Source organism: Mercenaria mercenaria, chromosome 10, assembly GCF_021730395.1.
Source record: "Mercenaria mercenaria strain notata chromosome 10, MADL_Memer_1, whole genome shotgun sequence".
Classification (NCBI taxonomy): domain Eukaryota; kingdom Metazoa; phylum Mollusca; class Bivalvia; order Venerida; family Veneridae; genus Mercenaria; species Mercenaria mercenaria.
Genome location: NC_069370.1, coordinates 69,989,692 through 70,014,405, shown reverse-complemented (window position 1 = coordinate 70,014,405; position 24,714 = coordinate 69,989,692). Strand labels below are relative to the sequence as shown.

Here is a 24,714-nt window from a genome sequence, read left to right as displayed (position 1 = left end):
TAACTTTAATAATGATCATTATTCAGTGCAAGTAACAATAACTGTGATGTTTGAACAAAACATAACACTTATGTTTGTTTGATTAGATATTTCTACAGTATGTGACAACAGTTTTTAAGTCTGAGGAAGTTTGTCCTCCTGCAGCAAATTCTACCTAATGCAAAAGGTTGACAGCAATCAATTTTCATTTCAATCTTTGATATAATTTCCAAGAAATTCAGGCTAATGCAACATCACAGGAAAGGACTTTTGACATGTTCACATGCATCTCACGATACAATCTAATGCTAAACAATTTCCTGCAGGCATGCCACCAGAATAATGCCAAAACTTCTGAAATTTAGGCTCAGCAATATATGACCATTTTGTGTCGATTTGCAGTAAAATCCAACTCACTTACTCACTCTAAAATTTAGGAAAAAACTAATTTTTCAGAAGTGAGTCAGTGAGTTCAATGCTCAACTTACTGATATTCTGTAATATAGATAGATAAGAGGGTCATGATGGCCAAGTGTACATGTAAACTACCTAAAATAAAGAAAAAGGTCACAACTTACTGAAAAAAAGCCATGAAGGAAGGGTGATCACAACAGGTCACCTTTACAGACTGAGAATTCTGCTGACCTAAAACCATCTACAGGTTTAGATACAATGTAAAAATTTGATGTAAAATAAAAAGCAAGTCAAATGTATTCAGTTGATTGCCAGTCAACTTTATATTCCTTATTGCTAATCAGTTGACTGCCCTTCAAATCTGTTAAGTTGTCTAGTTTATTGTCAGTGAAATGTATTTCGCTGACTGCCAGTTAACTGTAATCTGTTGATTACCAGTCAATTTTACTTAAGTGATTGCCATTCAGCAGTAAGCAGTTGACTGCCAGTCAACTTTACTTAGGTGAATGCCACTCAGCTGTATTTCGTTGATTGTTTGTCATCTGTATATTCATCTGATTGCCAGTCAAGTGTATTCAAAACAAACAAAAAACAGGACTGCATTTTAAAACAACAGTCACACTGCGGAAATACACTTTATACTTTTAATTACACAAGAAAGCACACCACAGTTTAAGCCTGACAAGACAGTCCTTTTTAATGAATTTTATAGTGATCTAACAGATTTATGTTTCCCTTCTGTAGACATCACTGACTTGATGAATTATACAGCAACTTGATCTGGTAATTAATAATTCATGAAGTAAACAATATATTTTTCTTTCAAGTGTTTTTGTTGTATATCATACAGAGGAGTGAAAGATTCTCTTGCAAGATAAATTAACATATATATTTACATAGAGTGCTATTGTTTATTTGGCTGTTAATGTCTTAAATAGGTATTTCTGGCTGGAAAACAACATGAAGGTCATTATTTTGTCTTTTCAAATGTCACAATATGATACTTTTGATGTGTTAAAAGTTATCGTAATTAAAATTTTACATAAACAAGAGGGCCATGAAGACCCTGGATCACTCACCTGACCTATTGACCTAAAGATCATCAAGATTAACATTCTGACAAAGTTTCATTAAGATATGGCCATAAATGTGGCCTCTAAAGTGTTAACTAGCTTTTCCTTTGATTTGACCTGGTGACCTAGTTTTTGACCCCACATGACCCAGATTCGAACTTGACCTAAAGATCATCAAGACTAACATTCTGCCTAAGTTTCATGACAATACAGTTATAAATGTGGCCTCTAGAGTGTTAACAAGCTTTTCCTTTGATTTGACCCGGTGACCTAGTTTTTTACCCCACATGACCCAGATTCAAACTTGACCTAAAGATCATCAAGATTAACATTCTGACCAAGTTTCATGAAGATACAGTCATAAATGTCGCCTCCATAGTGTTAACAAGCTTTTCCTTTGACTTGACCTAGTGACCTAGTTTTTTATCCCACCTGACACAGATTTGAATGTGATCTATAGATCATCAAGATTAACATTCTGACCAAGTTTCATTAAGATATGTCATAAATGTGGCCTCTATAGTGTTAACTAGCTTTTCCTTTGATATGACCTGGTGACCTAGTTTTTGATCCTACATGACCCAGATTTATACTGGACCTTGAGATCATCAAGATTAAAATCCTGACCATGTTTCATGAAGATATAGTCATAAATGTGACCTCTACAGTGTTAACAAGCTTTTCCTTTGATTTGACCTGGTGACCTAATTTTTGACCCCTAATGACCCAATATCAAATTCGTTCAAGATTTTATTGAGGGTAACATTCTGACCAAGTTTCATTAAGATTGGGCCAAAATTGTGACCTCTAGAGTGTTAACAAGCTTTTCCTTTGATTTGACCTGGTGACCTAGTTTTTGACCCAAGTTGACCCAATATCAAACTCATCCAAGATTTTATTGAGAGTAACATTCTGACCAAGTTTCATTAAGATTGGGCCAAAATTGTGACCTCTAGAGTGTTAACAGTCAAATTGTTGACGACGACGGACGGACGACTGACGGACGACGGACACAGGGCGATCACTAAAGCTCACCTTAGAGCACTTCGTGCTCAGGTGAGCTAAAAATAAACAAACAAAATGATTTCATTTAATATGTTCAATTCTTAATGAGAATTTTGGTTGAAGTTGTGTCAAAACACAGGCCCGGATCCAGAAATATTTGACTGGGGGGCACCAGTCTAGAATGAAGACGACACCGCCGAGGGGCATAGGGCTGAGAGCGGGTAGGTATTGGAGGGTGGGGGGGGGGGGGGCGGTCTCCCCCTGGAATGCATTGAAATACAGGTATGAAATGGTGGCCTCTGGTGCATTTACTGGTGGTGTGGTGGGGTACTCCCCTCATTTAAGGGGAGTCAGGGGGTTCTCCCCATTGAACATGAAATAGTGGCCTCTGATGCACTTTAGGTCTAAAGTTTGAGGTAATTGAGAGTTTTTTACCTTCTTGAAGGGGGGTGGGTTCAGGGGGCTCTACCCTTGGAAAATTTTGAAATACAGGTATGAAATGGTGGCCTCAGGTGTGTTTCTGGTTCTTAATTTTGAGAAAATATTATTCCTTTGCTAAAATAGTAGGGTGCATCTCTGATGAGACTAGGTCACTTCTCAGCCAACTGAGTGGGCATGAGCCCCCTCGGCCTGTCCCTGGATCCGGGTCTGCAACAGGCAAAACATCTTTTTGTTACAGTACCCTGGAGTACTTTTAAGCCTTATAATTACAATTATGTGATAATTATAAATGACCAAGATTTCTTTTCCAAATAACACTATCCATTCAACACAAAAACTCCCAAAGTTCTTTAAAGTTGACTCAGCCTGTGACTACTCCAAATAGTTTTTTAATATAGATCATTAATCTGAAAATTTTGAACACTGACTTTTCCAGATGAAGACTATTTTCGTGCCTGACATACAGCAGTGCCTAAAGTAGCCACATGTGTTAAGCAGCCACTTACCTAAGCTGGTAACACCTGCTTTAAGAGGCCTGTGGTTAATGATCTAGTTTGTAATTTAGAAATGGGAACCAGATCTGAACTTCTAGACCAGCATTCTTGAAGTCAGAAACCTTATTCTGAGGCTTGTAAGTGACTGTCACATGACAGACAAATGATAACTTGTGTCAAGGTCATTAATATCTAAATGTGCACTGTCTGCTTCGATATCAACTAAAAGCCGCAATAAATTCAAACACACTTAGCTTACTAAATTAGACATAAAAGAAGCATGCTGCTGAAGTATTAAAAGTCAAATCCATTCTGTACATCATAACTCTTCTAATGGATTGTCTTATAGCTGGAAAATTGTCTTCCATATAGACTGGTATGTAGAGTCCATTAAACTTTAGTACTTTCGAGTCAAAGTCTGGTATCATAAGAAGAATTGTTAGAAGAAAGAATTTTTTTTTGTCGGCTAACTTTATATGTTATACTTATCCTGCATTAAAAAATATTCTTGTATCTTGTATATAGTGGAAGGTGAAAAGTTTAACAACAGCACATTCTGAATGGGTGGTTAATGAGCTGTCTACACAGGTCAATAGAATTTAATTGAAATCCTTTATTTGACATAAAGAAATCAGAAGAAAATTCCTTTTATGAGAGAATCACCACTTAGGATGTGTACTGCATTGAGCCATCAACTGTTTCTATGTAGTTTTGAATCAAAGGATGTAAAACTCATTATCAAGGGAGGAACTACTCTCATTTTCAAGCAGAATTGATTCAAGCAGTAAAACAGGCAACAGACACTGACCTTTGAGCTACTGGTGCTGATCTTCCTCTTGCACTTGAGTCATTGTGTAAAGTTTTAAAGCAATTGCCAATATTTTCTCTCTTAGACAATTATGCAGACAATTTCAATTTGAAACAGTCCTCTTTCTGGAACTTTCTGGTTAAGAAATAATTTAAGTTAAGAAAATCAGTTCCTCTTCATTACTATACAAAGAAATTGACAAAATCACTACAGATTGTTTCAAAGCACACTGAAAGATAAATTGAATTTTATTTGGAATATATGGCCAGCAAAGGGACCGACACTGCAGCTATCTGGCTTCTGAAGGCAGGTGGCTGTTAAATACCACTAAATGATAGTAGAACAATATGTCAATCTGGGAAGCATGTGGCAAGTGGCTATTTAATACAGGTGGCAGCTAAATAAAATATCTATTCAGACATCAACCTTTCCACTTATTTTGAATGTGTTTGAACCTTAACTTTTACCCTAAATGTCTAAAATGGACTGGTCTATCATTCAATTTGGGCAGCACCACTTATTATTTAAAAGGGTGTTCACTGAAAATTTACTGAGTTGTGCAGGCTGATCTTGGTCTACACTGGTCGCATTGTAGGCAAAATCACTTGCCACCAGCAGCCTAAAGGTTAATATTTTCCTACACATCTATCATAACAGCCTGAAATTCCATAAATGAGCAAGGTTTTCTAAGTAGCAGTTAATATTTCAAAAGGAATTACTTTATTTCTCCCAAAGGTTTTGTTGCATTATGGTTGCACGTTTTATTGAATTTTATACAGCAAAAAGCAAACCTTGATCTGTCTTAGCATGCAATCATAAAACAAAACTTAAATCGGACTTTATCCAACAAATCAACTGTAGAGAAAGATAATGTAACATCTTGTAGTTTTGTTCCATAAACACTTCCTAAATTTCAACCAAGTATTGCATGTTATTAACCATTACCCTGCTTAATTTCTATAATGAACTTGTCCATCTTCCAATTTGGACAGTACCATTAACTGTTAAAAGGGGTGCTTACCAATAAGATACTGACTGAATGGCAAACAGAGCAGATCATGATCAGACTGCATGGATGTGCAGGTTGATCATGATCTACACCGGTCGCAAAGCATAATCAATCGTGTCAAGCATGGTAAGGGTTAAGGAATATTAAACTTTATTTTTGCCAATCAAACCTTTGACCTCCAGATTCAGTCTTTGTAGACTCAAAGCCATGAGACAGATCCTCTACCTGCACACTAATGCACTTCCATTTTTATGGAATTTCCTTGAATTTTTTTCTATGGACATAATTTTTTTAAATTTTACATAAATCTACTTCAACATATACTCTATCATTTCCAGCGTTCATTATAGGGAATGTCACCATGCCTGTTTTATAGTTTTGATAGGATAAGTGTATACCTATCAAGTATGACACTCAGGACCAAGAACTGAAGCAAACTTTAGTAACAACACCCCTCTGGCCACCATGGTTTTTGACAGATCTGAGTAACTTGAAAAACCTTGACAGCAAGTCACCCAAGGAACATTAATTTGCTGTCAAATTATTTTGAAATGTGGCCAATGGCTCCAAAGAAAATTTTTAATGTTATTTCCCCGTTGCCCCACAGTTCTGCACAGAATTAATTTCTTTGTAAAACTTTTGTATAGGACCATGTAAGAAACATGCCACCCAAGTTTCATCAACTTCCACTAAATGGTTTCTGAGGTGATGTCTGTCATGAATGATTTGGATGATTTACAGATATAAGACAGATGATTTGCGACAGACAGTGAATGATCACAATAGCTCATCCAGAGCTAAAAACTAGCATTGAAAAAAAACAGGCACATAGATTCTTATTTGACTCAGTACATTCTAAAACAGTTGGGACTATTGCATATCCTAAATCCATGGTAACTGTGACATTTCAGGAAATTCAACATGCCTTTTGAATTAGCAGGAGATAACAGATTTTTTTTAAAAGAACGGATGACGCATTGGAATATCGTGATTAAGATCATTAAGAAATATGGAAATGCAAATAGCATTAAGACACTGACAATTATCAAAGACGAACATAAATGTTCCCTTACCATTAACATACAAATTAATGGAAAACATGCGTTTGATGCTTTCGAAATTATCTAAAACAATCAATCTCAAATAGGAAGGTCAATCTATGTAATGTTAGAGATCATACTTATTTTGTTTGGCTGATGTTTCATTGTTGATAAACAGAGTGATCGCTAACGAGTACCAATAGAAAGACTGAAATTTATTCTTTGGATTTACTTTTGGGAGTGTGTGTGTGTTTGTTCTGGTTTAGCATCTTTTCAGTCATATAAATGACAGTTTCTACTTCTAGAAGTGAGCACAATGCCCAACTTTATAGTGCTTCCTCACTGGAGTATCATGTCGTAGACATGTGACATGATACCCCACCCTGTCACATTATACTGACCCGGGGCTGACCAGTCCTAGCACTAACCTCTTAATGATGAACATCAAGAGAGGAAGCTACTAGTAACATTTTTTACATCTTTGGTATGATGCGGCCAGCGATCGAACCCACAAGGACTTGAAGCGAGCGTCCTACCACTAGGCTACCAAGGCAGTTGATTACTCTGGGGAGGTTCACTGAATGAGATACTAGTAAAGTTAGAAACTGGAGGTTTCTAGGCTTCAAGAGTGTCATAGTGTAGAAGATAAATAACAATCCATGTTCTATATTGCCAAAATCAATATGAACTATCAATTCACTTGTTATATGACATGGAATTTTATATGTTTTTATTAGAACAATTACATTGATTACTAGACTAATTGATGGCATGTAATATAAAGAGGGCTACATAGGCCCAAAGTCCCTCATCTGACCTTAACTAATTCACCTTGAATATATGTATGAATCATGAATGGTAACAAATGAGCAATACTATTGGGGTCATAAAATCTGAGGAGAAATAACAATTTTTTTTTCAACATTATTATTCTTATGTGATATTGTTAGTTTAATTTATTTTAAATAGTAATAGAAATTAAGTATTTCAAATGTTTCCATTAACAGTTAAGTTCACTGAAGGAAATGTTCTGTATTTTGTATAATTGTAATTTGATTTCAATTGGTTACCAATTGCCTGAAACCCATATTCTGTTCAATACTTTAAAATCTTCACATAATTGAATGATATCAGGGGATTTTTTTTAAAAAGTCTGTGAAGAACTGTTTTATTTTTTTGTCGACTCCCAATATTTTGTGGGTATTATTTGTTTTTCTTTCCTCCACCAACTGTAATTTTTTGAGAAAAATAATGTAACCCAAAAATAAAAACAAGAGGGCCATGATGGCCCTATATCGTTCACCTGTTATCATTGCACTTGAGGACAAGAAGGTCCTCAGAAAAAATATCTAAATCCAAAGGACAGGAACAACAAAGGGTAGAAATTAAACCAAAAAGGAAAAAAAATTCTTACAAGGTACAGATATGCCAAAATACACCTAAAAATTGGAGGTACCATCCATGTTGTACCACAGAAAAGTGGTCTCGGTTTTTCCCTACGGCCAATAATAAAAAAGTTACTAAAAACAAGCTATTTATAGTAAAGTAAAAGAGAAGTAATTAAAAAAAAAAATGATTGTAAGTTAACAAAAGAAGGATCTGCCAAATAAATATGTTGACATAAATGAAATTTCAGATCAGTATCTTCATTAGTTACGGAGATATACCCATTTTAATTTGAAATAAAGGGAGGTAATTTGACATAAAATCAGTCCATAGTTATCTACCCTCATTGGCTCAGTCCAACTAATGACAATAATGAAATTTCAAATAAGTCCTGTAAGTACTTACTGGTATAAATCCATTTTGATTACAATCTGGGGAGTTAATCAGATATAAAATAACTCTGGAACCTACGAATGGATCTGATTTGTCATGGAATCCAAGATTTATTGTTGTTGAAGATATTTTGGAAGTTTGTATCAAATAAAACCATAAATGAAGTCTCTATATGGCTGCAAAAGCCAAAATAGCCAATTTTGAACCTTTAAGGGGCCATAACTCTGGAACCCATGAAGGAATCTGGCCAGTTCAAGAAAGGAACCAAGATCTTGTGGTGATACAAGTTTTGTGCAAGTTTGGTTAAAATCAAATCATAAATGAAGCTGCTATTGTGCAGACAAGGTCAAAATAGCTAATTTTGGCCCTTTCAGGGGCCATAACTCTGGAATCCATTATGGGATCTGGCCGGTTCAAGAAAGGAACCAAGATCATATGGTGATACAAGTTGTGTGCAAGTTTGGTTACAATAAAATCATAAATGAAGCTGCTATTGTGCAGACAAAGTCAAAATAGCTAATTCTGGCCCTTTCAGGGGCCATAACTCTGGAACCCATAATGGAATCTGATCAGTTCAAGAAAGGAACCGAGATCTTATGGTGATACAAGTTGTGTGCCAGTTTGGTAAAAATCAAATTATAAATAAAGCTGCTATTGTGCAGACAAGGTCAAAATAGCTAATTTTGACCCTTTCAGGGGCCATAACTCTGGAACCTGTAATGGGATCTGGCCAGTTCAAGAAAGAAACCGAGATCTTATGGTGATACAAGTTGTGTGCAAGTTTGTTTAAAATAAAATCATAAATGAAACCACTATCGTGCAGACAAGAAATTGTTGACGCACGGATGCACGAGACGGACGCACAGACGGACTGACGACGGGTGATCACAAAAGCTCACCTTGTCACAAGTGAGCTAAAAACTCATAAAGATTAATAGCATATCGTTAGTAGTCACATTATTCATTTTTCTGTACACTGGAGAATGGGATTTTTGCATGACTATAGGTACTATGTTTTTGCCCTTATATTTCAAATGACTAAACGAGATTTAACATGTTTAAATGGACAAACCCATGGTCTATCATTCAAGGTTTTACATCTCACGCGACTCTACGTTCTAGTAATTTCTCAAAGCTTCCTGTTGTAGTGTTACAGTACACTGATGTATGTATACATGCTGATGCCTATCAGCAATCTAACAAAGTGATGTACTACTAAAAATACAAAGCCATTACATTTCTTAACTGTCACATGCAGACCACACAACCACCATACAGTAGATATTTCTTACCTGTAACATGTACACCACACAATTACCACATAAAGATGTCTTACCTGTCACATGCAGGCCACACAACCACCACATAAACATTTCTTACCTGTCACACACAAACCACACAACCATCAAATAAACATTTCTTCCCTGTCACACACAAACCACACAACCGTTACATAAACACGTTGACCGTACAACCATCTCATAAACATTTCTTTGTCACACAACCATCACATAAACATTTCTTCCCTGTCACATACAGACCACACAACCATAACATAAACATTTCTTCCCTGTCACATACAGACCACACAACCATCACATAAACATTTCTTCCCTGTCACACACAGACCACACAACCATCACATAAACATTTCTTACCTGTCACACGTAAACCATCAGAACGCTCACACCACACACTACGAGTCTTTGCTTCAGACCACTCTGAAGTCTTCCAATGAAAAGTGAAACATTTTGTGGCCTCACATGGTCGACTGTCCCACAACTGTTCCGGGCATGGTGGATAGTTCATCTGCGAATGGGCTAACACAGCACGTGATCGGCTCTGTACTCCACGTGTATAACCTGGAGAAGTAATATAGAATTATAACTGATAAATCTGTTAACTGACTATTTCTAAATTATATTTTTAGTTTTCTTTTTATCACAGTCAAGTGAATAAAGATTCCTAAAGAATCCCCATTTGAGTACTTCAGCAGCAACTTTATTACCTGTTAATTTTTATTTGTGTCTATGAGAGCCTGAATCTAGTCAAATTAAATAAACCAAATTATTAAACTTATGGTGTTTGGTCAGGCTTTCCATTTTGTGCCTTGTTACAAATGTAAAGTAACACCAGATGAAAAGGTCATTCTGGCAACTTGGCAGATCACCAGCACCAAAGATGCCTCATCTGACATTACCCCAGATGTGGGCATTATCCCAGACATCACTGCAGACATGGATAAAACCTTAGATATGAACATCACTGCAGACATGCGCATTACTCTAGATGTGAACATTACTGCAGACATGGGTATTACCATAGACATAGACATTACTGCAGACATGGGCATTACCCTAGATGTGGGCATTATCTCAGACATGGAAAATCACTGCAGACATGGATATTACCCTAGATGTGAATATTACTGCAGACATGGGCATTACCCTAGATGTGGGCATTATCTCAGACATGGAAAATCACTGCAGACATGGATATTACCCTAGTTGTGAATATTACTGCAGACATCGGCATTACCATACATATGGACATTAATGCAGACATGGGCATTACCCCAGATGTTAACATTATCACAGACATGGAAAATCACTGCAGACAAGGGTGTTACCCCAGATTTGGGCATTATGCCAGACATGGGCATTACTCCAGATGGGAACATTTTTCATAATCCCAGACATAGGCATTACCCCAAATTCGGGCATTACCCAGGATAGGGGCATTACCCCAGACATGGATATTACCCAGGATGGGGGCATTACCCCATACATGGGCATTTTCCCAGAGGTGGACATCACCAAAGAAATGGGCATTATCCCAGACACAATCATTACCCCAGACAAAGGGAAGAATCTGCCTAAACCTGCTTCATGATAGAATTTGTCAATGGCAAAACTAAATTTATCACCTGTCTAGTCCCATCCCCAAACACACATGCATGCACGCACACATATAGCCGCTGTTATAGGATACAGACAACTGGTCTGAAACATTTAAAATCGTATTCCCTTAAGCAAAACAGACAGACAGACAGATGTATCTCCAGTCAAGAGTGTGTGTGAATACTGTATTTTTAAGGCCTGTAGGCATGAAATTAATTCTTAAACAGGAGGGTCCTGAAGACCCTGTATCTCTCACCTGACCTAGTTCTTACCCCAGATGACCTAGTATCCAATTTGGCCAAGATTTCATAGAGACAAACATTCTATGTTTTATGTAATGAGGTTACTCATTCACCAAGTTTTGCAACAATTTGAACTAGTGACATAGCTTCTTACCCCGGGTACCCCATTTCATATAGATCTGACCAAGATGTAAGATAATCAAGTTGAAAAAGTGGCTTCAAAAGTGTTAACAAGGTTTTTATATGATTTGATCTATTGACCTTGTTTGTTACAAATTAATCCTAGATTTTAAACAGACAAACATTCCTACCAAGTCTCATAAAGATCAGGTAGAAAATGCAGCCTTTTCAGTGTTAACAATGTCTTCCTATGGTTTGACCTAATGGCCTAGTTTTCAACCTGGATAATCCAGTATCGAGCTTGACCTAGATTTTATAGAGACAAACATTCTGACAAGGTTTTATGAAAATCAAGTCTGCTGTGTTAACAAGGTTTCTATGATTTGACCTAGTGACATAGTTTAAGATCTCAGATAGCCCAGTTTTGAACCTGATTTAGATTTCAAAGTGACAAACATTCGAACAGAGATTTTTGATGATCAAGAAAAAAATGTGGATGAGTTCACAGCAGTAATAATCCATACTTGGACCAGGCAATTGCTGTATACAAGTCCAAATAAATTCAGCACTTAGGTTTATTTGGAGTTATAAGAATTATGTATATATTCAAGTGTTCATGCATGTGCATAACTCTGCCTTATAGAGCAAACATCTAAATTAACATAATATCAGGATAGAAGATAAACTTAATGATATACAGTGAAACACCACTCGCTCGAGGTCGCAAGGGGATAGGCAAAATGCTCGAGTTATCCATGGTTTCGAGCAACCCAAACATTGACCAACATACAAAGAAAATTGAAGTTTGTTTTACTAGTTGTCATCGAGAACATTTGCAGAGGAAACGGTGATGCGTAATAATAGCACACTCGTGACATTTTCAAACAAGTGAATGAAGTATTGCCATGCAATACAAAGTCCCCTACTGGAAGGCACCTAATTTTCTCTACTGCAGTATAACATCATGAACTGATATCTGTCAATGATGTATAAACAATATTGTACTATTATATACAATATGTTATAACAACACACCTGGATTAAAATGTGCATATATAAAAACCCACAGTTGTTTTCATATTGAAATGTTTTTGCCAATTATAAAAAAGTTATCATATAAGTTATTTATAGTACCAACAAAGGGAAATTAATCTTAAAAAAAAAAAAAATCTATATAATATAAGTCCACAAGAAACTCTTGACCAGGTAGAGATAGGTCAAAATACACCTAAAAATGGATGTAACATGCATGTTGTACCACAGAAAAGTGGTCTCGATTTTTCTCTACGGTCAATGATAAAAAAGTTACAATAAAATCTATTTATAGTAAAACAAAGGGATGTAATTCTAAAAACAAGGGTGCCTCATGGTGGTGAACATTTGGTCCAAGTTACATCAAAATCCCTCAATGCATGAAGAAGAAATGCTCCGGACAAAGTCATTCTTGAATTTGACCTTTGACCTCTAAATATGACCTTGACCTTAGACCTAGGGACCTGGTTTTTGCGCATGACAATCCGTCTTATGTTGGTGAACATTTGTGCCAAGTTACATCAAAATCCCTCCATGCATGAAGAAGAAATGCTCCAGACAAAGTCATTCTTGTGTCTGACGTTTGGTCTCTAAGTGTGACCTTGACATTAGACCCTGGGCTTGGGTTTTGCACATAACATGTTGTCTCATCCAGGGGAATATTTGTGCCAACTGATATCTAAATCCTGTTTTGCATGACAAAGTTTAAGACTGGACAGGAAAAAAATCCTACTGACCTTTGATCTCAAAGTGTGACCTTGACCTTTAAGCTAGGGTACTGGGTGTTGCGCATGACATGTCATCTCATCATGGGGAACAATTATGCCAAGTGATATTGTAATCCCTTGATGGATGACAGAGTTCTGGATCGGACAGGAAAAAAAAAATTATTGACCTTTGACCTCCAACTGTGACCTTGACCTTTGAGCTAAGGGTCCGGGATTTGCGCACGACACGTTGTCTCATCATGGTGAACATTTGTGCCATGTAATATTAAAATCCCTTAATGAATGTCAGAGTTATGGACCGGACACGAAACAGACCCTGTTCATGCTATGTTAACATTTGACTGCTAAGTGTGACCTTGACCTTTGAGCTAGGGGTCTGAAAGTTGTGCATGACACATCGTCTTATTAGGAGGTATATTTGTGCCAAGTAATATTGAAATCCCTTCATGGACGGTAGAGTTATGGACCAGACAGGAAAAAATCCCTGTTGACCTTTGACCTCAAATTGTGACCTTGACCTTTAAGCTAGGTGTCTAGGTTTTGCGCATGACATGTCTTCACATCATGGGGAAGATTTGTGCCAAGTAATATTAAAATCCCTTCATGGATGGGAGAGTTATGGACCAGACAGGAAAAAAGCCCTGTTGACCTTTGACCTCCAACTGTGAACTTGACGTTTGAGCTAGGGGTCCGGGTTTTGCGCATGACACGTCGTCTCATCATGGGGAACATTTGTGCCAAGTAATATTAAAATCCCTTCATGGATGGGAGAGTTATGGACCGGACAGGAAAAAAAACCTGTTGACCTTTGACCTCCAATTGTGACCTTGACCTTTGAGCTAGGGGTCCGGGTTTTGCGCATGACACGTCGTCTCATCATGGGGAACATTTGTGCCAAGTAATATTAAAATCCCTTCATGGATGACAGAGTTATGGACCGGACACGAAATTGCGGATGGACGGACGGAATGACGGAAAAGCGCATTCCTATAGTCCCCGAAACTGGTTTTCAACCAGTAGGGGACTAAAAACGTATTACAAACGTTCTTTATGACAGATCGTAAATGGCACATGTGAAAAAACAGCTAAGACATTTTATTTTTATGCGTTTTTTTTATTTGAAATACTGTAATCGAATTCGCAATTTTCTTCTCCAAATTAAGATCTCATAATTACCGTCTCAATTTTATGAAAAGGCCTCCTTATTTCCTTTATTTGCATGCAAACAACTGTTGATTAAAACATTAAGATCTCATAATTATCTCCTCGATCCCGCAGAAAAAAAGTAATAATTAATTTTAATTAACAATTTTGATCAGTAAAATTTTTCTTCCACCTTTTGTCGATAATTAATCTCAGTATCAGGTCAAATATACCGACAAACAAACATTTAAGATAGTCGGGGAATAGACCATGCAATTCTCACGGCGTGCTAAAATTTTAAATTAACCGATACATTCTGACCGCCGAAGGTGTGAAAAATTTTGACACCTCTGCTCGAGTTTGCCATAAGCAACAAAGAGTAAATTAATACACAGGGACCAGGTGTCATACTCGAGCGATCGAGTTATCGATGCTCGACCCAGCCATGGTAATTTCACATAGAAAATAGAAGGAAATCGGTCGGGACCACATGAACTGCTCGAGCGAGCCCGGGTGCTCGAGTCATCGATGCTCAAGCGAGCGGTGTTTCACTGTAGTTATGCTTGTTGTTTCCAGCTGTAAATAAAAATGTGTGAAGTTTTTTTTTCAGGTTCCGGTATGAAATAAAGAGGTAATTTAACAGCAGTGTGAAGTATAATACTGAGTTTATCTGGTTTTGTACACAGCATTTGCCTCATCCGAATATGGATTATAAAAGAAGTACAGGCCCCGACACTGAAAAAGATCAATAAATACTTACGAGGTCTGTCGTAGTTTTTGCAGTCAATAAAACATTCATTCCATTCAGTCCAGTCTGTTATAACACATTCTCCAGGACAGGGTATTGTACAAGGTTGTTCTGTCTGTAAAATATAAAACAATTTTCTGCCAGACAGAGTAATGTGCGGAGCTTTTCTGTCTGAAAAATATGACACAAATGTTTAGCACGGCATGGTATTGTACAGGGCTGTGTTTAACAATTTTCTACCAGACAGGGTAATGTGTTTTTTTGTCTGCAAATGTTTAGCAGGACAGAGTATTGTGTCTGAAAAAGCATAATACACACTTTTACCAGTGCATGGCATTGTACAGGGTTGTGCTGAAAAATATAATACAAACTTTTATCATGACTGAAACAAATACCAGCCCCCTTCATGATGACCTAAGATCGCTACATTCATGACCTTTGACCTACCAACTCAAAACACAAGAGAGGTTCTTACTGACCACAGGCAATCATTCTACAAAACTTGACAACTGCAAGCCAAAGTATTCTTTACAGACTGAGCAGGAACTGTTTTTCAGTCTCAAGGTCATTATGAACTTGACCTTTGTCCCACTGACTCCCAAAATTAATGGCATCATCTACTGAACACAGACAATTGTAGCCCAAAGCCTTCAGCAGTTATTTTGCAGAAACCATGTTTCAAAACAAAGGGGTCATCTAATGACCACAGACAATTGTAACCCAAAGCCTTCAGCAGTTATTTTGCAGAAACCATGTTTCAAAACAAAGGGGTCATCTACTGACCACAGACAATTGTAGCCCAAAGCCTTCAGCAGTTATTTTGCAGAAACCATGTTTCAAAACAAAGGGGTCATCTAATGACCACAGGTAATCATCAGCATTCTTTACTTATTCAGCAGGAAATGACTTCAGACTTCTGGTCATTGTGACCTTGATCATTGACCTTCAGAGTCCCAAAATACCAGGGGTCATCTACTGAACACAGGCAAACATCCTGTAAAGTTTAAACATGGTCTAATGAACATGAAAGACAGGAATGAGCAAAACAATATAAAGAAGGACATAAATAACCATGCTATGTTGTGGTTCATATCCATATGCTACTAGAGCTGTATAGTTATGATATGACAACACAAATCCAAAATAAAAGAACAAACAAGGTAGACTGAAATAATTTTAAATAGAAAAAAAGTAAAACAATATCAAACATATATTCACTGGAAATTACCTTGTATCTGAACATAAACTACAGAAAAACTTACTGGCAGTATAATGATATCTAGGTCAGGTTCACAATTTGTCCCATTTACAGGAAGTCCACCATTGGCTACACATGTGACATTGCGTGTCTGAACTCCATGTCCACATACTCCTTTCTGATTGGTGCATTCTGACCAATCTGAGACAATCCAAGTGTAACAACCTTGCACAAAACACGGCTTCCTCTGTTCAAATATGCCCGGGCATTGGCGGCCATTACCTCTTGGTTCCTCCACTATGTCTCTCATTCGAAGCTGTTCTCCTGTTTCAAGTAAGAAAAATTATATTTGCATCCATGTTCAATTATTTATATGATATTAATTTGTTTTGTTTTGCTTGCCTTTTGGGTGTAGAGTCATTTTTCAACATTATTATTTTTGGCAGTTAATATAAACAGTGTTTCTGGATTCTGTTTGTTTGTTATGGGTTTAATGCCATTTTTCAACAGTATTTCAGTTATGTAACGGCGGGTAGTTAACCTAACCAGTATTCCTGGATTCTGTACCAGTACAAACCTTTCTCCGCAAGTAATGCCAACTTCACTACATGAAGCAGAGGTGGAGAACGAATGATTTCAGACACAATGTCTTTTATCAAATAATCACGGAGAACATATGGCCTGCCCGGGGATAGAACCCGCGACCCTGAGATCTGTACATCTGCGCTCTCCCTATTGAGTTCTGGATTTGTATCATAACTAATTTGTTCTCTGCAAGTAACTGCCAAGTTTTCCACATGAATCAAAGGTGAAGGAAGAATGATTTCAGACACAATCATCATGGAGTACATGACTCTCTCAAAGATCAAACTTGCAACCCCACAATCCACAGATCTGCACCTTCCTAAGAAAATTGAAAAGCATAAAAAACATGTATATTACTCTACAAAACAATTGTCAGTTTACTGATATATACATTAAATTCTGGAAAAGGACTGCATAAAGAGGCCACACTTTCAGACAGTTCAGTGCCTTTAAACCCTCACCATTTTCAAAGAACCGTTTCTTATCTTCATTTTGATGCATTTGCAATAATGTCCCAGTGCTGAAATTCCACGTAACTAGGTGGAACATAGTTTTCAGTAATTTTCCATTTCTATTTCTTCACAAATGGCATTCATTTTTAAAGGGGGGACGGGCAACTTTTGGAGAACATTTTAAGCATCCATTATAGGACAGAAGGGTAGAACATATAATGAGGGATCAGCCTAGAGGGAGACATGGGAGAAATAGTCTCCCAAAGTTTCCATTTTTCAGCTTAGGGAAAAGTGGTTTTACAAATAACTTATACAGAGACTTATGCTCAGGCTACTAACTTCTCCCAAAAAATAGATCTGAATCCTGCTCCAGAAGTCCAGGCTGATCCCTGTATAATGGCTAGGTAGATTGTTGGTATAGATGTTGTTCGTTTATCAAATATTTCTGTGTTTTGATGACATACTCCTAAACCTTTAGAATATGTTTTTACAGTATGTGTAAACTCTCCTGTGTGACAACATTAGATAAAGAGTGTAAACATATGAGAATATAAATAATTTATTGCTTTTTTCATAAAAGAATATCCCATAAATGTCCTTTTATTTTATTCAATTATGCAAGTATTAATCAATAGCCACCTTTATCATTACTTTATTGTCTTCCTACAGTGGACCATCCTTTATTATAATTTATCAAGCTTGCGAATATAAATGTACATGAATGAAAGAATATAACCTTTTCTGCTTTTCTTCTATCTTGAAGTTCTGAAAAAACGTTGGTAAAAGTCTCCAAGTACAGTAAAGACTGACTACAGTGACCAACCTATAGAGAATTTCAAAAAGGTCATTGTAGACAGGGAGTCTCTACACAATCTGACTAGGAGAGATCTTGGTTTAAGGCAAATAAGACATGTTCTAGTAAGCATTTTATCAAGGACCTGGAATATTTTAAGTGACCTTTTTGTTGGCTTCACTTACATTTCATCGAGAAGATGGTAACACAGTTATTAAGATCAAGAACCACACTCCATGAAATGTACTGGAGAAGTTTTCTCCCTTTGAGAGGAGGGGTCAAAAAGTCGTTATAAGGTTCAAAGTCTTGGTTTGGGGCAAAGAAATCATGGTCGCTGTACGCATCAGACAGGGGGTCGCTAGAAACAAGCCAATTTTAATGTGAAATTGATCGGGAGGTAATATAAAGGTCATTGTAGACAGAAAATCGCTGAAAGCAAGGAGTTGCTAAGGCAGTCTTTACTGTATACTCGGTGTTGTTATATTTTCTGGTGCTTCGGGATAATGGAGTCCATTCAATATTTGTTTCATAGAATTTCACTAAAGCCGATGCTAACAGAGCATGAGGGGAGTTGCACTTCTCATTACCTCTTATGAACAGATGCAAACCAAGTCTTCTATTATTTTGCTGGGTTGCATTTTATGCTTCTAAATGATCTTCTTATAGATTTTACTGATCAAAATCTTGTTCGTTTTGGGTTTAACGCTGTTTTTCAACAGTATTAACAGTGTTCCTGGATGCTGTACCAATACTAACTTGTTCTCCTCAAGTAAACTACTGGGGATCAAACTCACAGCCCGTGATTTGTGGATCTGCGCTCTCCCTATTGAGTTAAGCAGGCAGGTTAGAAAACATTTTGATTTCAACATACAGAAAAACATTAATGTTACATTTTCAGAACAAATCGAAACCTCTAAACAATCAGATCATAGAACCAGAGTAGCATCACACAAGTTTTCCTACATGTAAAATATTTCTTATAATATAGAGAAAGCAACTCCATTTCACTAGAATATTCCAATATCCCAAAAGTAATAAGTCATTATATCAAATCTGGATCTCCCAAAGGTATACAAATATAATAGCTTTCTCGAAGAAGCACTTTATGAAGAGACGGTAATGATTTTTTAGCTGACAACAAGGGAAATGCCATAGTCACATTACAGTCATGATCATATAATATAAACAATAAAATCAATATAACAGATTTAAAATGACTTCCTAACCAAAGTTACCGGTAAAGCATGAGCTGTCCATAAGACATTTCACAACTTCTTAGTTGTACAAGGCCATAACTTGGCAATACTAATGTAAATTAATTATTTTAGTATAATTTATTACAAATACTACTGTTTGCAGATCAAACTGCCCCTTCAACTTTTTTCAAATCGATAGAGTTGCACGTTTACGTCACAGAAACTGAAGCTTGAGCTATTTTTGGAGTAATTCTGACAGGTTAACCCCGCCTCATCCACAATGAATTATTCATTCACCTTGTCGTGAAACTTTTTTTCTTTATCTTGACGTCACACAAAGCGCGCGCTCTGACTCTGTCTTTGAAGTATTGTCGTACTTGCATATACATTGTAAAATGCAATAAGGTGATAATGGATATGTTTTAAAAGTAGAATACAGAATACTAGTAGTTCAACTATGTTCAAATGAAAACAGCACTTTTTTGTTTGTAATGACAATTATTATCGACAAAATTTCCAACCACGCAAGGTACACAAGGTTTTACAGAAAGGTATCTCGTCGAACCTTCAAGCTACTAACACTTGTAGATCCATAAACACTGATTTATTTGATATTCAAACTTTTGCAGTCTTCTGTAGCTTAACTATTGCAAATCTAACTCCATTTTAGATCTAGTTTTATTTTATTTTTATTTCATTGGTGGGGTTTACGTGTACGTGAATTTATCTACTATTTATTTGAAGTCGTTTAAACACTATTTCAGTTATTTACATACAGGCAGTTGATAAGCCTTGTCTTCGTTCATAGAATGAATCATTTATAGACTCAAATAAGTCAAAATAATTTCGACGTTTAGTTTGTTTTATATTTGTGACGGTCACTCCAAATGGACCAAAATAATCGAGGATAAATAACAGCACACCGTGATTTAAAGTCATTGGTTTTATTGCTTACACATTACGTGTAACGTTAATCGTGTTAAGGGGAATTGTGATAACTTTTACATAAATTAATGAGGAATGAATTTAATCTTCCCTTTTGATTAGTCTAAATAAAGAGACCTCGGGTAGACCGATTTTACATTTCGAAATTTTACGTTGTCTACCTAAAGGGGATATCAACCAGTCAAAAATGTAACGATATTCAACTCTTGAGTACAATTATTTGGACTACTTTTTGATACATGTAAGTTTTATTTGAATTTATCTCATATTCGCAACAAATCAGCATCTAAACCCAAATCTAGCGATGACAATTTCTTTTGAGTAGAGAAAATCACTCGTAACTGTTTCCTAGGATCGTGTCAAATTAGTTAGACTAAGAATCACATATTTCGTAAGAAACTGCCGACTTCCTTCAACTAAAGAGGCATGGTCGGTTCCGGGAATTGAACTTATGCCCTTCAATCAATGATGAGCGAATCCAACATCTTGAGTCAGTCACGTTTTATAATTATTGTGAAAACTAAAAATGAGATACGGCCTGCAGCAAAAGTTACTGAAAAGGCAGAAAAAAGGCCTGTAATGTATAAAAGGGTGTCTTTTTTCACATCCGCGCTACCTAAATGTAGTGTACATTGTGGCAAGATTCATTTAAATTTTAAATGAAGATTATATCTAGTACATCTGTTACAATCCGGTTAAACACCCTTTCGAACAGTATTTAAATAATCATTTCTCGGTCATGCAGCCAGTGCAAACAAGTTCATTCAGTGTTTTTACTCGTATTGGAAAGGCGGAGTTACCTGTATAGACGAGTTCCAAAAATAGCTTCATCATCGCTGCTTTTGTGACATAAAGGTACAAGTCTATCGATTTAAGATAAGGCGAAAGGGCAATTTGATCTGCAAACAGTAGTAAAACTTTTATAACAGTTGCCTGTAAAACTATCACCAAATTTTCTAATAAAATCTGTAAAGATATCCTTTGGAAGCATAGAATGCAAACAAGCAAAATAATAGCAGACTTGGTTTGATTGAGTCTGTTCATGAGAGGTAATGGAAAGTGCAACACCCCTCATGCCCCCCACCCCACCCCTGCCAAGTGGAATTCTATTACAGTAAAAAAAGAGTGTACTCCATGATCCCAGAAAATATAACAATTATGTCAAATTATGGCCATAATTTGAATTAAGAGTTTTCTAACTTTAGTATGACATATGTATGTTTGAAGAGAAGGATGTCTTGTGTGAAATTTTAATCATTTCTGAGGTACAGCTTGACAGGTACTTTAACCAAATTTTCTAAATCATTAAAGTGTCATATTTTATATTCATTCAAACCATACACTATTTAACTTTATCATATCAGCAGGTCTGGTATTTACTGGGAAGTATTTTTCCAAGTTTCAGTTAATTAACTATAGCTGTTACTGAGATAAAGCTTGATAGAAATTTGCACACAAAGTTTTAATCTTTTTTTAGTCCTATATAGGCCTTTAGCAGGTCAGGTAACTGGGAAGCATTACCCAGATGAAATGAAGACCATGGTTGACCATGGTCACCACGGTTTTTGAACATGGTCATCCATCAAATACTATGGTGAAAACATGGTCAGGACCACAGTCGACCATGGTGAGATAAGACTGGCCATGGGCGACCATGGTCAGAAAAGACGATCAACAGTTTGACCATGGTCTACCGTGGTCAACTTTTCTCAACCAGGGTTGACCATGGACTACCATGGTCATGTTAGTAATTTTCACACTTACCAAGTTTTACAATGCACCAAAGACACCTGACTGCATTTCGGCTCCTAAGGTTTTCCTAGTTATAGAATAGTTTTCCTGCATTTATAGACAGATTCAAAGGTAAACTTTCATAGTCTGGCTATAATTTGTTGTCATCTTAGCAATTTTATGGAAAAAAATGACTGACTTGCAAAAATAGATAATAGACTGCAATTGTCATGTATTTTCACAACCCTTTTAAATTCATATTTATAGTCTGGCTATAATCTGTTGTCATCTTAGCAATTTTATGAAAAAAAAATGACTGACTTGCAAAAACAGATACAGACTGCAATTGTCATGAATTTTCACAACCCTTTTAAATTCAAATTTATACAGTTTTTGATAGTCAATAATCACCATGGTTGACCATTGTCATGGACCTTGGATGACCATGGTCTGATACCATGTTTTATGACCGTGGTGTCAATTACCACAGACATGGCAAACCATGAATTACCATGGTAATAAACAGTCAATTTCACCCGGGTTGTGTACAGTTTTAATCCAATAAATATAGCTGTTACTTAGACACAGTTTGATAGTTAGCTGCACACAAAATTTAATGAAAAAAAAGGGCTACAATTTGTATTGAATTCAGTACAGACTTATCTAACATAGATATTTCAGTAGGGCTGGTAACTGGAAAGCATTATCTGATGTTTCAATCCAATACATACAGTCATTACTAAGATACTGCTTGATAGTTTGTTGTACAAAAAACTTTTTTTCTAACTTGAGAAAAGGTCACAATTTGTATTGAATTTAAACAAAAGTAATCTAACTTAGTTATTTCAGGAGGTGACTAAGAAGCTTTGTATATGAAGTTTCAATGCAATATATGCAATGGTGACTGACATCTGAACTCGTAATTTAACTAGATGATGCTTTCGTAGAAAAGCACATGTCTCCCCCAAAGCATAGTAGTAATAGACGTCAATAGGGGACAGGAACGAAAGTCAAAGAGACACTGATGGATCGCATAGTGACTGACATGCAATAGGGGTAATCTACTCGGCATGTACAATCAGCCCATGAAGTTTCAATGTTCTGGGTCAAGTGGTTCTCAAGTTATGGATTGGAAACGATTTTTCATGTTCTGGCCCCTGTGATATTGACCAATCAGTAGGGGTCATCTACTAGGCATGTCCAATCATTCCATGAACTTTCAGCGATCTGGGTCAAGTGGTTCTCAAGTTATTGATCGGAAATGGTTTTCCATGTTCAGGCCCCTGTGACCTTTGCATTTGATTGACTGACCCCAAAATCAATTGGGGTCATCTACTATGCATGGCATGTCCAATCATCCTATGAAGTTTCAACATTCTGGGTCAAGTGGTTCTCAACTTATTGATTGGAAAAGGTTTTCCATGTTCAGTCCTTCTGTGACCTTGACCTTTGATGGAGTGACCCCAAAAACATTTAGGGTCATCTACTCCATACTATCACTCTATGAGTTAGTCCAATGACATCAAATTGTATGAATAATGTTTTATAGAGATCAGTGTCAAATACCCGTCATAACTTGCCCAATTAGGATAATCAAAGCCTGGGATTTGGTGTATGTATGCCGAGATATTATGCAAACATGTCAGAGTTTGTTAAGATCAGATGGAACTGTTGACTAGAGTGGGAAGGCTAAATTTCGTTTTTTTAGTAATCAAGCCATAATCTAGAGGCCGACTGCCACGCAGCCCAAGTTCACATATAGCCCACTTCAGAGATGGGCGTATAAAAATATTGATGCCCAAGATGCCATTGCTACTAGACAGAGTTTATGAATGAGTTATTTAATAACAGGGGGTATTGTTGTTGTGCATTGGCAGGTGTGTAACTATACTGAAAGGTCACTTTAATGGTCTATACTAACCTAGATCACATGTACTACTGCATTCACTCCAGGGAGACCACTCTGTCAGCAGACAATCAACATCACATGGAATTTGACAGGCCACTACAAGCAATTCTGTGGATTCACCTAGAGCCTGAAAATAGATATAGGTCAGCTTAATATCTCCAGAAAACAACTTCTGTTGCTTTTTTAGATCCAAGTAAATACTGTCATAATAAGGCAATTGGTAACACTGATGGATGCTCCCCACAGCAAATATCAGAAAATGGGGCAATTCAAAAACAGGGTCATATAGAGTTATGGTTCTTAGTTACTGCACTTCCTCTCAAAGGCCTTATTAAATGGGTTAAGTAAAAAGTCAATCCTTTATATACTTTTTAAGTTATTCTCCGGACAATTTTTCATGCATAAGGGAGATAATAAAAATAGGGTGATCTAGAGTTATTGTTTATATTTATTGCACTTCCCCTCAATGTGTTCTATTAAGAATTTAAAGTTTGAAGAAAGTATCTCTTATAGTAAAGGAGAGATGCTCTGGACAAACTTTTTAACACAACGAGAGGTAATTAAAATGAGGCCAGCTAGAGTTATTGCTCTTTGACATTGCACTCCTTCTCACTGATTTTTATCAATATGTAAAGTATTAAGTTAATCCCTCATATAGATTTCAAGTTATGTTCTGGACAACCTTTTTTCACATAAAGGGAGATAATTCAAAAATGGGGTCAGCTTGAGTTATGGTTCTTTAACACTGCACATCCTCTAACTGACCTCTGTCTACACTAGTATCAAGTCAATACCTTATATAGTTTCGGACTTAGGCTCTGGACAAGCTTTTTATAAAAAGGGAGATGATTCAAAAATGTCAGCTAGACGAATAGGTCTTGGTTACTGCACTTCCTTTCAATAACCTCTATATTAATTTTTGTGTGAAATATCAAGTCATCCCTTCTTAT

The 24,714-nt window shown here is 36.6% G+C and overlaps 1 protein-coding gene across 8 annotated transcripts in view; it reads right to left on the bottom strand.

Moving 5' to 3' along the window:
* LOC123560653 (thrombospondin type-1 domain-containing protein 7A-like) overlaps positions 1-24,714 on the bottom strand; it is a 443,009-nt gene that overhangs the window by 69,704 nt on the left and 348,591 nt on the right. For all 8 annotated transcript variants that reach the window (XM_053553308.1, XM_053553307.1, XM_053553309.1 and 5 more), the window contains 4 exons: positions 23,777-23,891; positions 16,218-16,477; positions 14,968-15,070; positions 9,701-9,904 (listed from right to left, as the gene is read on the bottom strand). In XM_053553308.1, the coding sequence (XP_053409283.1) occupies positions 9,701-9,904; positions 14,968-15,070; positions 16,218-16,477; positions 23,777-23,891 (682 nt within the window). The remainder of the gene's footprint in view (positions 1-9,700; positions 9,905-14,967; positions 15,071-16,217; positions 16,478-23,776; positions 23,892-24,714) is intronic.